The sequence below is a fragment of the Solanum tuberosum genome, unplaced genomic scaffold (assembly GCF_000226075.1).
Source record: "Solanum tuberosum cultivar DM 1-3 516 R44 unplaced genomic scaffold, SolTub_3.0 scf00020, whole genome shotgun sequence".
Taxonomy (NCBI): domain Eukaryota; kingdom Viridiplantae; phylum Streptophyta; class Magnoliopsida; order Solanales; family Solanaceae; genus Solanum; species Solanum tuberosum.
Window position 1 is genome coordinate 2,609,416 of NW_006238946.1, and position 13,621 is coordinate 2,623,036.

General features: G+C 34.7%; 3 protein-coding genes and 1 non-coding gene across 5 annotated transcripts in view; 1 reads left to right on the plus strand and 3 right to left on the minus strand.

Moving 5' to 3' along the window:
- Nucleotides 1-462: 462 nt before the first annotated feature.
- On the minus strand, nucleotides 463-2,460 carry LOC107059159 (uncharacterized). Its single transcript, XM_015305602.1, has 2 exons — nucleotides 2,089-2,460; nucleotides 463-1,374 (listed from the first exon to the last, which is right to left on the minus strand). The coding sequence occupies exons 1-2, from the start codon at nucleotides 2,458-2,460 to the stop codon at nucleotides 463-465; spliced, it is 1,284 nt and encodes a 427-aa protein (XP_015161088.1).
- A 2,503-nt stretch (nucleotides 2,461-4,963) lies between these two features.
- LOC102581917 (uncharacterized) lies at nucleotides 4,964-9,595 on the plus strand. 2 transcript variants are annotated; one of them, XM_006340825.2, is made up of 7 exons: nucleotides 4,964-5,648; nucleotides 7,148-7,320; nucleotides 7,740-7,830; nucleotides 7,910-8,164; nucleotides 8,651-8,823; nucleotides 9,216-9,373; nucleotides 9,435-9,595. In XM_006340825.2, exons 1-6 carry the CDS (start codon nucleotides 5,262-5,264, stop codon nucleotides 9,343-9,345), a joined length of 1,209 nt encoding a protein of 402 aa, XP_006340887.1. In that variant the 5' UTR covers nucleotides 4,964-5,261; the 3' UTR covers nucleotides 9,346-9,373; nucleotides 9,435-9,595. The 2 variants fall into 2 exon arrangements, with proteins under 2 accessions (XP_006340887.1, XP_015160847.1); XM_015305361.1 differs by having other exon boundaries at nucleotides 9,216-9,595.
- Nucleotides 9,596-10,256: 661 nt separating this feature from the next.
- The window catches only part of LOC102582243 (putative G3BP-like protein), a 6,665-nt gene continuing 3,300 nt past the window's right edge, over nucleotides 10,257-13,621 (minus strand). Inside the window, exons 4-9 of the mRNA XM_006340826.2 lie at nucleotides 12,897-13,162; nucleotides 12,601-12,787; nucleotides 12,357-12,478; nucleotides 12,204-12,269; nucleotides 11,815-11,893; nucleotides 10,257-10,724 (exon numbers count right to left, since the gene is read on the minus strand). Coding sequence (XP_006340888.1) covers nucleotides 10,516-10,724; nucleotides 11,815-11,893; nucleotides 12,204-12,269; nucleotides 12,357-12,478; nucleotides 12,601-12,787; nucleotides 12,897-13,162 — 929 coding nt within the window. The 3' untranslated portion in view covers nucleotides 10,257-10,515. The remainder of the gene's footprint in view (nucleotides 10,725-11,814; nucleotides 11,894-12,203; nucleotides 12,270-12,356; nucleotides 12,479-12,600; nucleotides 12,788-12,896; nucleotides 13,163-13,621) is intronic.
- Nucleotides 11,526-11,628, minus strand: MIR8050 (microRNA MIR8050). The gene has a single exon (NR_127224.1). It is a non-coding gene; the product is annotated as a microRNA MIR8050 (primary transcript).

The following is a 13,621-nucleotide window of genomic DNA, read 5'->3' on the forward strand; positions in this document are numbered from 1 at the left end:
AAATTTCAAACGTTTTCTCTAAACAATGGAGTACTAAAGTTTTGATTTTTGCCAATTAACCTCTAAATTTAGACAGCTAAATCCAAAAATCATTAAAAAATTATATCAACATGCTAAACATTAATCATGCTACAATAGTTAAACCTCATGAAATTTAATCTAAAGAAAATGTTGATTCAAAAACCAAATCAATATTAACAATAACAAAATGATAAAAGCCAATGACAGAAATATAGAGAACAAATATATTTATGTTACGTTCGAAATTCATTGTCACAAAAGAGTAATGGTACGATAGTATCGACCTGCATTGATTTAAAATCTTGAATCTTGTCTCTGATTACGAATAACAAACAAGTAAATTGCAAAAGTGACATAATAACACCTGGGCTTTGGGCCTTCAATTTAATTCCACTTGGGCCTTCAAAAAATTATGACCTGGGCTTGGTCTTGGGCTTTTTTTCAAAACAATGATCTGCTGCCAACTGATGGGCTATAGAACCTTGTGTTATATTTCTTTTGAGGCTTACCACAAATGCATTGGCATTCATATCCCATTATGTTACCAAAACAAGAAAACAATCCACTCGAACCACGTGCATGCCTCCTCCCGTGACGACCGGTCGAATGGTAGCTGCTCGAGGCATGTCCCCGGTCGTACACTGGTGGTACCTCCGTCCTCCACCTCTCGAGTTTGGACCTGAGCCCCTCAACGCTCTCGTCCAAACTCCAACCATCCAACACCGAGCTCTTTTGATCATCCAACGGGTATTTTTTTTCGGCCACGGCCGCCGCGACCTCGGATGCTGAAGGCCCAATTTCTGAGTCAGTCCAATGATGAGCATTTCCCTTAATTGGGCCTCCAAATACAAATTTTCCATTGTGTCCTACCCCTTTTGGGCCTCCAAACTCATATCCATTATAATTTTGAATGGGCTTTCCTATAACTGTTATGGGCTCTTTGGGCTCATCAACTTTGGGCTTTGTGAGAGATTTTTCATCAACTTTTTTTTCATTTGTGGGCTTTTCTTTGTTCTCAAGCTCTAAAGCTATAAGTTTGAGTTTGGGCTTATCTTCTTTAGGCCCAGTATTATAAAGTGATGACTCTTTACTCACAATTGAATCACTTAAAACTGAGCCCGTTTTGCCCTTTTTACCTTTGGGTTTTTCTTCTTTAGGTCCACTTACCATAGAACTTGCTTTGCCTTTCTTTTTTACCAACATTTGTGGTGGAGGCTCCAAAGAAATACTAAGAATTGAGCTTTCTTTGTCATAATTATGTGCTTTATTCTTCTTTTTTGAAGGTTTTGCAACTATTGAACCACTAGACTTTGGTACATCATCGTCGAATTTGACACGTTCGCTACGTTCACTCTTTGTACGTAACAATATTGGTTTTATAGTAGTCACGTTGTTATTATTGGTGTTGGTGTTGTTGTTGTAGTTGTTGGTAGTGGTGGTGGTGGTGATGGTTTTTTCGTTGTTTGTTTTCTGGTTGTGGTGGTGATGAGGGAGTTGTTCTTCTTCCATCAAATCACGATATCCAACAGCTGACTTGTTTAATTCAGTGTACAATGGCATACTTCTCATGGTACTATCTAGTAATGCAACACCAATGTTCAATATCCCTTGAGGTCTCCCGGATGGACGACGTACCTAATACCAAAAAAAAATAATACATAAATTTTCATCGAAGAAAATATTCAGAATCATTAATTAGGTTATTTATAATTAAATCCATCTCAATATTCATGACCAATTAATCCATATCATTGAAAATTCAATTAGAAAACATAGTTCTAAGCAAATGTACTATGAAAATTATATATTGGTCAAAACAATAATAATCTTGAAAACCAAATTTTGAATATATATATACATATATATATTATATGATGGAAGAATCAAGAATGGAGCAAAAATTTACATGCATGCATGCAACTTTACGTGAACATGCTAAACAAATTTCCTATTTATAGAAATATTGGAAGAATGAAATTAAGAATATAATGTGGTTGTTACGTTAGGAAAAAAAATATGTTGAACAATCAAACATAAAAAAATTGAAAAATATTTTCGAAATTAAACCTGAAGTGCAACAAAACGCATGCCAAGATTATGAGGATGATGATTATGGTGTGTCCTAGACGGAGGAGGGATAAGGTTTCCGACGAGGACGCGAACAGACCCCACAAGAGAATCCTTAAACCAATGGCCACAGTGAATTTCTATTTGTACGGCTGAGGTATCTTGCCGGAGAAACTCCTCATCCACACGAAAAACAAATTTATCGTTCCACGTTGGGTTGTTACCTCCTTCTATGTCAACCGCGGTGGTTAGCTTCCGTGTAGGGTGGACCCACACGGTCGCGTAAGTTTTCATTTTCTTGGACATAGGTTCCAAATCTTGAGCGGAGATGATGTTAATTTCCAAGAGTTGGAACGGTTTCAAGACCCCCATTTTGAAAATTTTGGTAAATTCGTAACGTTTAATAAAAAATATTATTAGTCGCGAATTTAATCTTGATGGTGAAATGAGAAGGCTTCGTTCGTCGTTCCCTGAAAGGAACGACCGAGAAATGAAGAGAGAAGGACGAGGGGTAGGGGGAGGGGGTGGTGATTTTCTCGAGGAGAGAACATTAAGGCATTGTTACAAAGGAAGAAAATGTGTTTTTGAAATAATGTTTGTGTTTTTTTTTTGGCCGTAAGGTTCTTCAACCCTTTTTATTGTAAAAAAAAACAAGTTTTTCAATATCTGACCAAGTGTATTTAATATTCAATTAATTAAAACGTGTGTCCGTTTATTTGTGAAAATTTCTCAAATATTACGTATTTACTACTTGCTAAATTATATGTAATCTGAAAATAACACTTCTTATTATTTGAAGTATAGAGAAAAAACAAATTGCGAATTAATAATTAATTGTAATTACATTATAATTGTCTTATAATTTAGTGATATCGACAAGAGTATTTCTTCATGCAACAATGTCAATTCTCACTATCTTCCCCCCCTCCACACACCTTCTTTGATTACCATATTATTTTTTGCTGATATTCTTCGTATAACTTTTTATTATTGTATTTTTCTTTATTTACACACTTAATTTCTTATATGCGTTACTTAGATCTGCCATCGAAAACAACATTACTATCTGTCACAAACAGGGGCGGACCTACAGTGGTTCAAGTGGGTTCATATGAACCCACTTCGTTGAAAAATAACACTGTATATATATGTATATTTAATCAGTTTTTAAAATTTTATATGTATATATTAAATTTTGAACCCACTAACACAAGTTGAAGCTTAGCCGAGTGGCAGAGGGGGTTCAATTTTCCCAGCCAACCCGGGATCGAATCCCTATAGCCACATTTCAGTTTTAATTCGTTTTTTTTATATATAAAACATTCACACACAATTTTGTCCTAAGTAACTTTTGTCCTTTTAGTTACTTAGGAACTATAAAAAGTAGAACAACTTTTTACTTTTACATTTAAAGTCCAATAGTCAACAACTTTTGTCCTTTTTGTTTTTAGTTTTTTTTTTTTATAAAAAAAAAAACTCAACTAAAAAGGCACTAATCCCTATTATTTTCAATTCTAAAAATCTTTTTATCTTCTTCTTTGTTGAAATCTTCTTGAACCTCTCTTACTTTTCCCCCCAAAATTTTGAGCATATTTTTTTGTTGAAGGAAAAAAACTCTCCCCATCTCTCAACTTGAACCTCTCTTATTTATTTTTTATATCTTGAACCCACTTCGTGAAAATCCTGGGTCCGCCACTGGTCACAAAGCATAAAATCGTGTATTTTCTCACTAATAAAAATACAGTGATATTTATCGTTTCTCGAATATTCCTAATAACTTGTCTCGGATAGCTTGTGAGGTTGACTCGTTGTAAAAGAGTTCACAAGCATCATGTTGAAACTATAAATATTGTATATTTATTGTATTTTAATTAATATAACTTATACTAAAGTTAGATGCATTAGCCTTGGTATTTCATAAACATATTCTTTGCTTAGATAATAATATATATTGTGCTGTAATTTTTTTTATTTCTTTTTCACATTTTAGATAAGAATATTTTTTTATTAGATATTTTTTTATGTATTTAAAAATAGCTAATTATTGAATGATATTGAATTAACAACTAAAACTTGATTAACGATCCAAAAGTATCCATTTGTCAATTTCTCCTCCTCAAATATCTCCATTTTTTCCAAATTGGGTCCATAACTATCATTTTCTTAATACATTGAAAATGCCATTTTTTAAAATTTTATTTTCACTTTAACCATTTAATTACATTTTTTTTTAAAAAAAAAAGAAAGAAGAAGAAGTCAAAGTACAGATATGGCAGCCACAACTCCACGTGAACACTTTAATTATAAAGCTTTATTTATTAAAATTTCAATTCTTACTCCTTCGTCCCCATTTTAATTCATTTCACGTCTATTAAAAAAATATAATAAAAAAAAATATAATTTATTAAATTATCTCTATTTATCAGATGTTTTCGAGATTTGAGCTCTAGCAAAAAAATATTTTTTCAAAATTAAAAACAACTCTTATTTTGAGGAGTACTAATTTTTTCTAAAATGATATTTTAGAATGGAAAAATTCTTTTGATCAGAATAATATTTGACCTATGTTATTTTATTTTTTAAAACATTTTTAGAATAATTTATTCTCTTTATTTCTTGGGAAGCAACACTTATATTAGAACAAGTAGAATATTTTTTTAATTAGAATTTTCACAAATTATTTTCAGTCAAGCTTTGGGATTGAGAATTACAAAGTCCAAAAAAGATACTTTTAACTTATAAAGTATTTTGTTTCACAATAAATTAGAGATTTCAAGTTCGAGCTTGAAATACATAGAACATTTTATTAGAAACGTCAACTCAAAATAGGTCCTACAATACATAATCATAAATTTAATTGAGACTTCGAACCCCGAGCGGAAAAAAAAGAACTTGGATAATACTCCTACTTTTCATCACTCAAAATTTACGAAAGTTTCCTCCTTTCATGTTCCAACACTCCACAACTTGAGTTTTTTCTTCTTGAAACTCTTCACATGTCCATTTTTTCCTCAATAAAATCCCATAGTCTTCACAGAAAATCATTTAGAAGAGCTTAATTTGATGGGAATTTAAAAGGGTTATCTTGAAATACTTTAATTTCTTATAAACTTGAAAAACTGTATAAGCTCAAAGGTGACATTTTTATCTTGTCATAAGCAAGAAAGTTCAAAATGTTGCCTAAAGAACCATCATTTTGTATATATAATACAGAGGATGGGGTTGATGAATTAAAGGAAAATCAAGATTTGGTTAGGTCTGTGACAATAGGGGATATTATATCAGATATAGGTAGTAGTGATTTCAGTTTTGGGAAAAAGGGAATGGGGTTGATTGAGGAAGATGAGAATGAAGATGGGGGAAAAAGGGTTTTTTATGAGGTTAATGAGCTAGGATTTGAAGAGAGTGAACCTGTAATTAGTTCAAAGTACCTTGGTGGGGTTGAGTCTGAACCTTTAGATTTTGATGGAAATGGAGATGTTGAGGAATATTATAAAAGGGTTCTTAAAGAAGATCCATCTAACCCTTTGTTTTTGAGGAATTATGCTCAACTTTTGCAGGTCAGTCTTTGTGTCCTGTTCCTTTCAGAAAGCATTTTTCTCTTTCTATTTCACATTACTTTATTGTGGTTACTGCTCATATTCCCTTTTTCAATTGCTTAGAAATGCTTTCGGAAACAACCTCTTTATCTCTGTGAGGTAGGGGAAAGGTTGGTGTACTCTATATCCTCCCCAGACCCCGTTTGTGTGATTACAATGGGTATGCTGTTGTTGTCGTTGTGTTTTTTTAGTATTTGATGACATGAGTTGAGCTTAAACTAGAGAAACATGGTCAGTGAGGATTCATATAGCAGACCATAACTTGTTTGGGATTGAGGTCATAGTTGTTGTATACATGTTTGATCCTCATTGTAAGTCCTTGAAAGATTGTAGGATTGCGAAAGTTAGTTTCTTGTGAGTTCTATAACTGCAAAGTTGGAATTCTAAACATGGTCAGTGAGGATTCATATAGGCGACCATAATTTGTTCGGGATTGAGATCGTAGTTGCTGTTGTATACATGTTTGATTCTCATTGTAAGTCCTTAGGAGATTCTAGGATTGTGAAAAGTAAATTTCTTGTGAGTTATATAGCTGCAAAGTTAAGATTCTAAACATGGTCAGTGAGGATTCATATAGGCGACCATAATTTGTTCGGGATTGAGATCGTAGTTGCTGTTGTATACATGTTTGATTCTCATTGTAAGTCCTTAGGAGATTCTAGGATTGTGAAGAGTAAATTTCTTGTGAGTTATATAGCTGCAAAGTTGGAATTCTAAACATGGTCAGTGAGGATTCATATAGCGGACCGTAACTGATTGGTATATAGGTCATAGTTGTTGTTGCTGTTGTATACTTGTTTGATTCTCTTTGCAAGTCCTTTACAGATTCTAGGATTGCGGCAAGTAAGTTTCTTGTGAGTTCTATAGCTGCAAAGTTGGAATTATAATTGTGGAACTAAAGTCGCCTCTGTGAATTTGATCTCATCTTTGGCTTCTTGCTCTTGCTGTTAAGTTGCCCCTTGATAAAATAAACTAGTTGGATAAGTATATCAGGATAGTAATAGTGGTTTGAATAACTTTCAACAAATTAGAATCTAATTTGGAACCTTTTATAATCAGTTCACTCATTTTAAATATCTTCTACTAAGTATGGATTAGCAGTTGCATAACCAAGTCACAAAAAGGGAAGTAAGTGAGAAGACTCTTCTTTCATGATGTTCTAGCAATGCCAATGTACGTCAACAATAAATTTACTAGTGGTTTGAAATGTAAAATCATACAATAGTAACTGATTCAAATGCTATTCTGTTCTTCCTAATAGATACTTCGGAAATCTGGTCATTATAAATTTTCTGATTCTTTGGCTGGAAAAGCACACAATATTACATGCTTTAGATGCTATGTGGTTTTAGATATTTCTCCATCTTTATTTTTATTTTCTTCAGATCTAGTCCAATCTTGATTCTGTTTTTGTGGCGACAACTTTTTCTTCATGTAACCCACTGTATTCTGGTCTATAGTCTAAGGGAGATCTTTGTGGAGCTGAACACTATTACTTTCAAGCTACACTAGCTGATCCAAAAGATGGAGATACCTTGTCACAGTATGCTAAATTAGTATGGGAGCTGCACCAAGATAAAGATAGAGCATCAGATTACTTTGAACGTGCAGTTCGTGCTGCTCCTGAGAACAGGTTATACTTGACTTGCACCTTTCATCGAAATGAGAGAATGAGTAATTGGTTCAATTAGATATTGATTTACAAAACCTGGGCATGTGAAGAAACTATTAGTCTCCTCTCCTCATCTTCTCCTTTTTAGTAGTATTTGTGTAGTATCTTAGTCTTAAATTTTTACTACTGCAGCTTCTTTGCTTTGTTCATCTTGCTATTTTGTTGTTATTTTTTCTTACAATCGTGCTTTGATTAAAATTCTTTTGAGCTGAGGGTCTACGGAAACAGCCTCTCTATCCCACCAAGGTGGGGGTAAGGTTTGGGTACATCTTACCCTGCCCAAACCCCACTTGTAGAATTACACCGGATATGTTGTTTTTTTGGTAATAACATGTGAAACCGGATATGATGTTGTTGTTGAAATCTATTATTGTTTCCAGTCATGTTCTTGGAGCATATGCTAGTTTCCTCTGGGACATCAATGACGATGAAAGTGAGGATGAAATGAACACACAGAGTGATAAGACTAAGGTTTCTTCCATTCGTTCTGCCTCAACGAGTATATATGTGTGAACTCTGTTTGACTTAAAGTTTCTTCTGGATGTGTCAGATTGAGGAAAGTGGGGAAGCTACTGTATCCCGGAACTTAGATTACGAAGAAGCTAACAGACCTGTTAGTCCTCCCTTACATCTTGCAGCAGGATTAGGAATTGGGGTTAATCTAGTTGGTGGTGGCTCTCCTGTTGATTATACTGCAGCTGTATCTGATATGGACAGAAATGCCGAGGAGGAGTACATGAGAATGATCAAAGAAAATCCTCATAACCCCGTGCTTTTAAGAAACTATGCTCAGTTTCTTAGTCAGGTGAATGTTTCATATCTTCTGCACTAAATGTTCTTTATTAACATGTATATCATCCATCATATGCTTACAACAATGCCCATTTGATATCTATATATTATCTTGATTTAGAAATGTGTGATTGTCCGAAGCTGCAACCATCGATACAGTCGTTCTCCTCAAGTGTCTGAGATGTCTCAAGCTCCCTCCCTAATATGCTTTTTAAGATTTCAACCCTTTCTTTAAATTGTACAAAAGAACTGCCGGTCATCCTAATTCAGTAGGATTGGGATGGAGAAATATAAATGCATGCTCAAATATGAAATTTTCTTGAACATTATGTCATTCCATTCACAAGATCTTTACAATAGCTACGACAGTTTATCGTTTACTTATCAGAACGCAACCAAAAACAAGAAAAGCTATCTCCGTTCATTGGTGCTTACATATAATAATATCAACTGGTCTTGCTACTTCTGACATTTCTCATGTTTGCTGTTGGACTGACAGTCTAAGGGAGACCTACTAGGTGCTGAAGAATATTACTCACGCGCAATACTAGCGGATCCTACTGATGGAGAAACTATTTCACAGTATGCCATGTTGATATGGCAACTTCATCGGGATAAAGATAAAGCCTCAACCTACTTTAAGAGGGCAGTTCAAGCTTCTCCAGAAGACGGGTAATATTGAATTGAAGCCCCTCATTTTTTTATTCGCAACATTTAGAATTAAAAGTAATAGCGGTAACTTAATAACCTAAGCACATTTCCTACTTCGTCAGTTACTAAGACGGTTTAACAGATTTATGTGATGTGTAAAGGAAATCTGCTACTATTTGATAGCATTGAAAAGGTTAATGAGAAAAGATACAAATATAAGGTTGTTGGTAACTTGGTATTATGCGAATGTATTGGTGGGAAAATATTAAAATTTTTGGTGATCTTTGGTATGATGTCAAATCATTTGTGCGTTGCGTTTAAATTAGAAATTGTGTGGTTGCTACTTGCACATCTAGTTCATTGTTCTCATTGTTTGGGACTCTGAGTTACTAGCTTGCTTTTTTGCTTTTCAGCGACGTGCTTGCTGCATATGCTAGATTTCTCTGGCAAACGGAGGAAGATGAAGACGGAGAAGAAGATGAAACATTAGGTGATCACAACGGTGCACCACCTTTGCAAGGAGTCATGGCTGCAAATGCCTAAATCCTGATGTCAAATGAATTCACAATCCAGCTTCCAATTCTTAATTTAATTTTAGTTTCTCAAGCTTTTCGCGTTATCTAAAGACTTGGAGCTTTCTCTTGTTGTGGAGGATCAAGCATTGTGGGAAATTTTTTAAATGGTAAATGTTGTTTAGTGAGCAATAAAATGTGAACACTAATGTTAAATTGACCTTGTACAATGTTCTTTATGGGAATAATATGAAGAAGTTGATTAAAAATTTAAATGGAGACTTCACATTGTAATAATATATTGTTAGTTCCTCTACTTTAGTTTACAGATCTACGACCTTCGTAAATTACAACATAATTCCTCTATGGTTTGACATGCTGTTTTATGTCTTAATAATGAGTCTCAATGGGGCTAGACAAAGGCATGATCTAATGATCAATGAAGTTGAATCGAGAAACATGATTTATCTAGTTAGAATATTAGAAGATGCATAAAAGTTATTATGAACTGGACACTTCGCAAATTGTTTTTTCTACTTAGACATTTTTAAGAGACTTGTTATCCACAGGATACCTGAGAAGTCATTTTTAAGAGACTTGTTATCCACAGGATACCTGCTATCTCCCACAAGCACAAGTATCGTATAATTCTGTCCACCAAGGACTTACAATGCTTCTCAAGGGCCAATGCAAATGATATCTTTGAACACTATAATAAATCTGTTTCCCAAAGTGCTCCAACAGTAGCACATGTACTCATTTCCTTGCAAAGATAAGTTGAAGAAAATTTCAAACCACACCACACTAGCATAAAGACAGACCCGCACCGCCTCGCCCCATTGACATTCCCTATTTATAGTTTGTGCCAATACTGGAGAGGTTCATGCTGGAGAGAGCATGTATGCAACAATCAGTTAAAAAGGAAAAGATCAAATGAGAAACTTGCGCAAAATATCGACTAGCAGACCAAAACTGCATTAATAATCCTTTTCAGTAAAAGCCTATTCATGTACGGAAAAAGCAACACTTGCTATTTCTGCCAAAAAATTATATGAATTTGGGATGCTTTCTTCCACAAATCTAAATTTTGATGCTTCTCAAAGTATACTAATGTTTGGAGAACTATGAAGACGAAAAAGCTGTTGGCAACATGGCTTGTACTGAAGGGGTATTGTCTGTCCTTCATGAATTCAACTTCAGCTTATTCCCATGAGTACTGCTCATTTCTCAAGCTTTGCTGATTGCTAGGGTAAGCTCTTTCTTGCCGAGGAGCTTGTCTATAGTAACCATTTCCCCTTGATCTGCCATAGTCACGGTCACCTCCGTCTTGACCACCTCTCCCAAAACCACGGCCACCATAGCGCCCCCTTCCGTCCATGGAGTAGCTAACTCTGCCTCTACCCCTTCCTCCTGTGTCCACATTTTAAAGACAAACAAAATGAAACTTAATATTTTTAGGATGCAGAGAAAAAAATAATAATTTCAGGACTTCAAAAATTAAGTTAAGAAATGTATGAAGCAGTAAGCTTTCAGACAAGGAACAGGCTTAGCAAACTGATACCTATACACAGTTCTATTTTGGCTATTACAAGCACACAGAAATCAAATAATAAGCCTTATTTACCTGAAGTATTAAAGAAGGCCACTTGTTATTTACTACTAAATTCCAATGATACCAGCATAATGATTTGTTTTGAGACTAATACCATGGTCAAGATGTGGGAGCCAAATATTTACATCAGTTGCAGCCTCACAAGAATGCAAGACAACTGGTGTAATTATAGTGCCCACTGATTATTCTCTACTTCCTGCTTTTCATTATTCATCTTGAAAATAAGTATTGCAAGTAGATCCAACAAAGTACTCCCTCTGTCCCAATTTGTATTGACTTACTTATCTTTATAGTCAGTTTCAAAAAGAATAAACACATTTTTATATTTAGTAAAACAATTTGGTTTTTAGTCACACAAATATATAACTTATTTTAAACCACGAGTTTGAAGAGTCTTTTTTTCTTAAACTTCAAGACAAGTCAAACTAACTCACATAAATTGGAACGGAGGGAGTAGATTAGTTCACTGTTCATTTTATACTGAACTTTTTTTTATGATAACACAGCTCTCTCCAGAGTTAAAACTTTCCTCCGAGAATTTTTTTTTTTATGAGGACGGGTTGGTTGATCCACTTATCTTTTGCATCCCTTATCTTCCACCAAGTAGGAATCTCAAGTCAATGACATAACACTTGACAAAACAAAAGTAGAAAAGGTGTCCTGCCTGCCTTCGTGTCATGTCATTGACCTTGATTCCTACTTGGTGCAAGATAAGAGATGTAAATTGCTAAAGATGTGCCTAGTGATCACCTAGTAGAAAAATATAATGCTTAGGAGATCTTAGAAAGAAACAAGAAAGAATTTAGCTTGAAGATGTGCTTGTTTCTGTGAATGAGAAATGCAATAGCTTATTTATTGACCTACAATTGAGAAGATAAAACCACTTACTTCCTCGAATTAAGTTGTTTCTGTTCGGTCTCCTCCCTTCAATGTACAACTGGTGTCCACCAATCTGAACAGTAGATGCCTGCAACAAAGATTACATAGATTTCAGTACCTACTCTGAATGTAAATGCAGTAATTAGTCTTAGCTGAAGGTATCACTAACAATTCAATGAAGGCGAGATAAATAGATCGAAAAAGAACATATTCACAACTCCCACATTACTTTACATGGAATACTTCGAATTTGTGCCAGTTTATTACTTCATTTGACCGCATACATAAAATATAGCATCATTCTCAATTACTCAAATAACAAACCTCAATTGCATTGAAACTTTAACACAAAAAGTATAATTAAAGATGGCTCAAAATTTTGAAATGTCAGTTCAAACCTCAATTGCATTCTGAACCCCAGTTACATCTTCAAATTCGACAAATGCATAGCATACATCAATGTCCTGCATCACATCAAATTCCAGATGAACTTATTATTGACCTAATCTAGATTCAAGAGTATAGGGCAAAAGAAAGATGATATAACAAACCTTTCGCGTTCTAATGGCAACAGCATCAGGCTTTAATTTACCAAACTTTTTGAATTCCTCCTCAATTTCATAAGCAGCCATTGTGGTAGGCACATTTTTGACATATACAGACTTAACTTCAACTGCAAAAAGTTCAAAAAGGAAAATCATGAAAGCATATCACTCAAATGAGGTCCCTTTAAAAATAATACACATCCCTGAGAAGACAGGATGAGTACATTATGCCAAAGTACAAGAAACTTACCTTCATCTTCAACAGCTGAAGCCTCATCTGTTGCCTCAGTATACCTCTCAATAGTATTAGTCGAATGAACTGATGGCAGAGCAGGAGGCTCTGGCACATGTTGCCACTCTGAAGGAGGAGGTGTAAGTTTGTTGAGAGAAGACTGGGCCAGTCCTCCTTGTGCAGAATTCCCTTTAGTAACTTGTAGCTTCCAAATTAGAATCAACCAAATAAAATTAGTTGATCACAAAAGCGTACTCAAGACAATATGAGAATGTAACGATAAGGAGAAGGTAAAGGCAAAGGTCATGGCATACAATAGAAGCATAAGTATGCTTTTGGGGTTCTGCAACAGGTTCCTCAACAGGGCAGGATAAATGGTCTTGTACTGCATTAATTGTACTCTGAAGTGGGCCGTTTGATTGCACCGCAAAATTATCTTCAAGGATATTCTCGGCTTCGGGGACATGCTGAAGCCGTTCCTCCGGAAAACTATAGTTATTGACAGGTCCGTTATCTTCAATTTTAGGAGCATCAGCGAACTCCCTTGCTTGGATTTCTCCACCAAACATGTAGTTGGGCACTGCAGAAACCATCATTAATTCTTTACATATGCACATTCTCTTGTCTCATAATATTGCAGCATTAGCATGCAGAATTACAGAGAAAATGTATCCCAAGTTTTCTTTCAGAAGAATTGACATTCAAGTACATAATTTCCTCTCACCAATTTATAGCACATCACTTAAACTTCTTCTCACCAGAAAAAAAAAGTATGAACAAAGGGAAAATAGTGAGCTTCAGCAGTTGAAGCTACTAGAAATATTCTCCCTACATTACCCCTACCTGTGTGGGGTAGATCCTCCAAGAAAAAAAGTAAGAAAGGAGAATGCCATAATCATTACAGCAATGATTTTAAAAAAAAAAAAAACAGAGTAATATTTTTTTTTAGGATAGTAAATCTTAAAAAAACAGAGTAATATGAAACAAAAAGAAGTAAGAGACCTCCCCCCCCCCCCCCCAAAAAAAAAAAAAAAAAAAA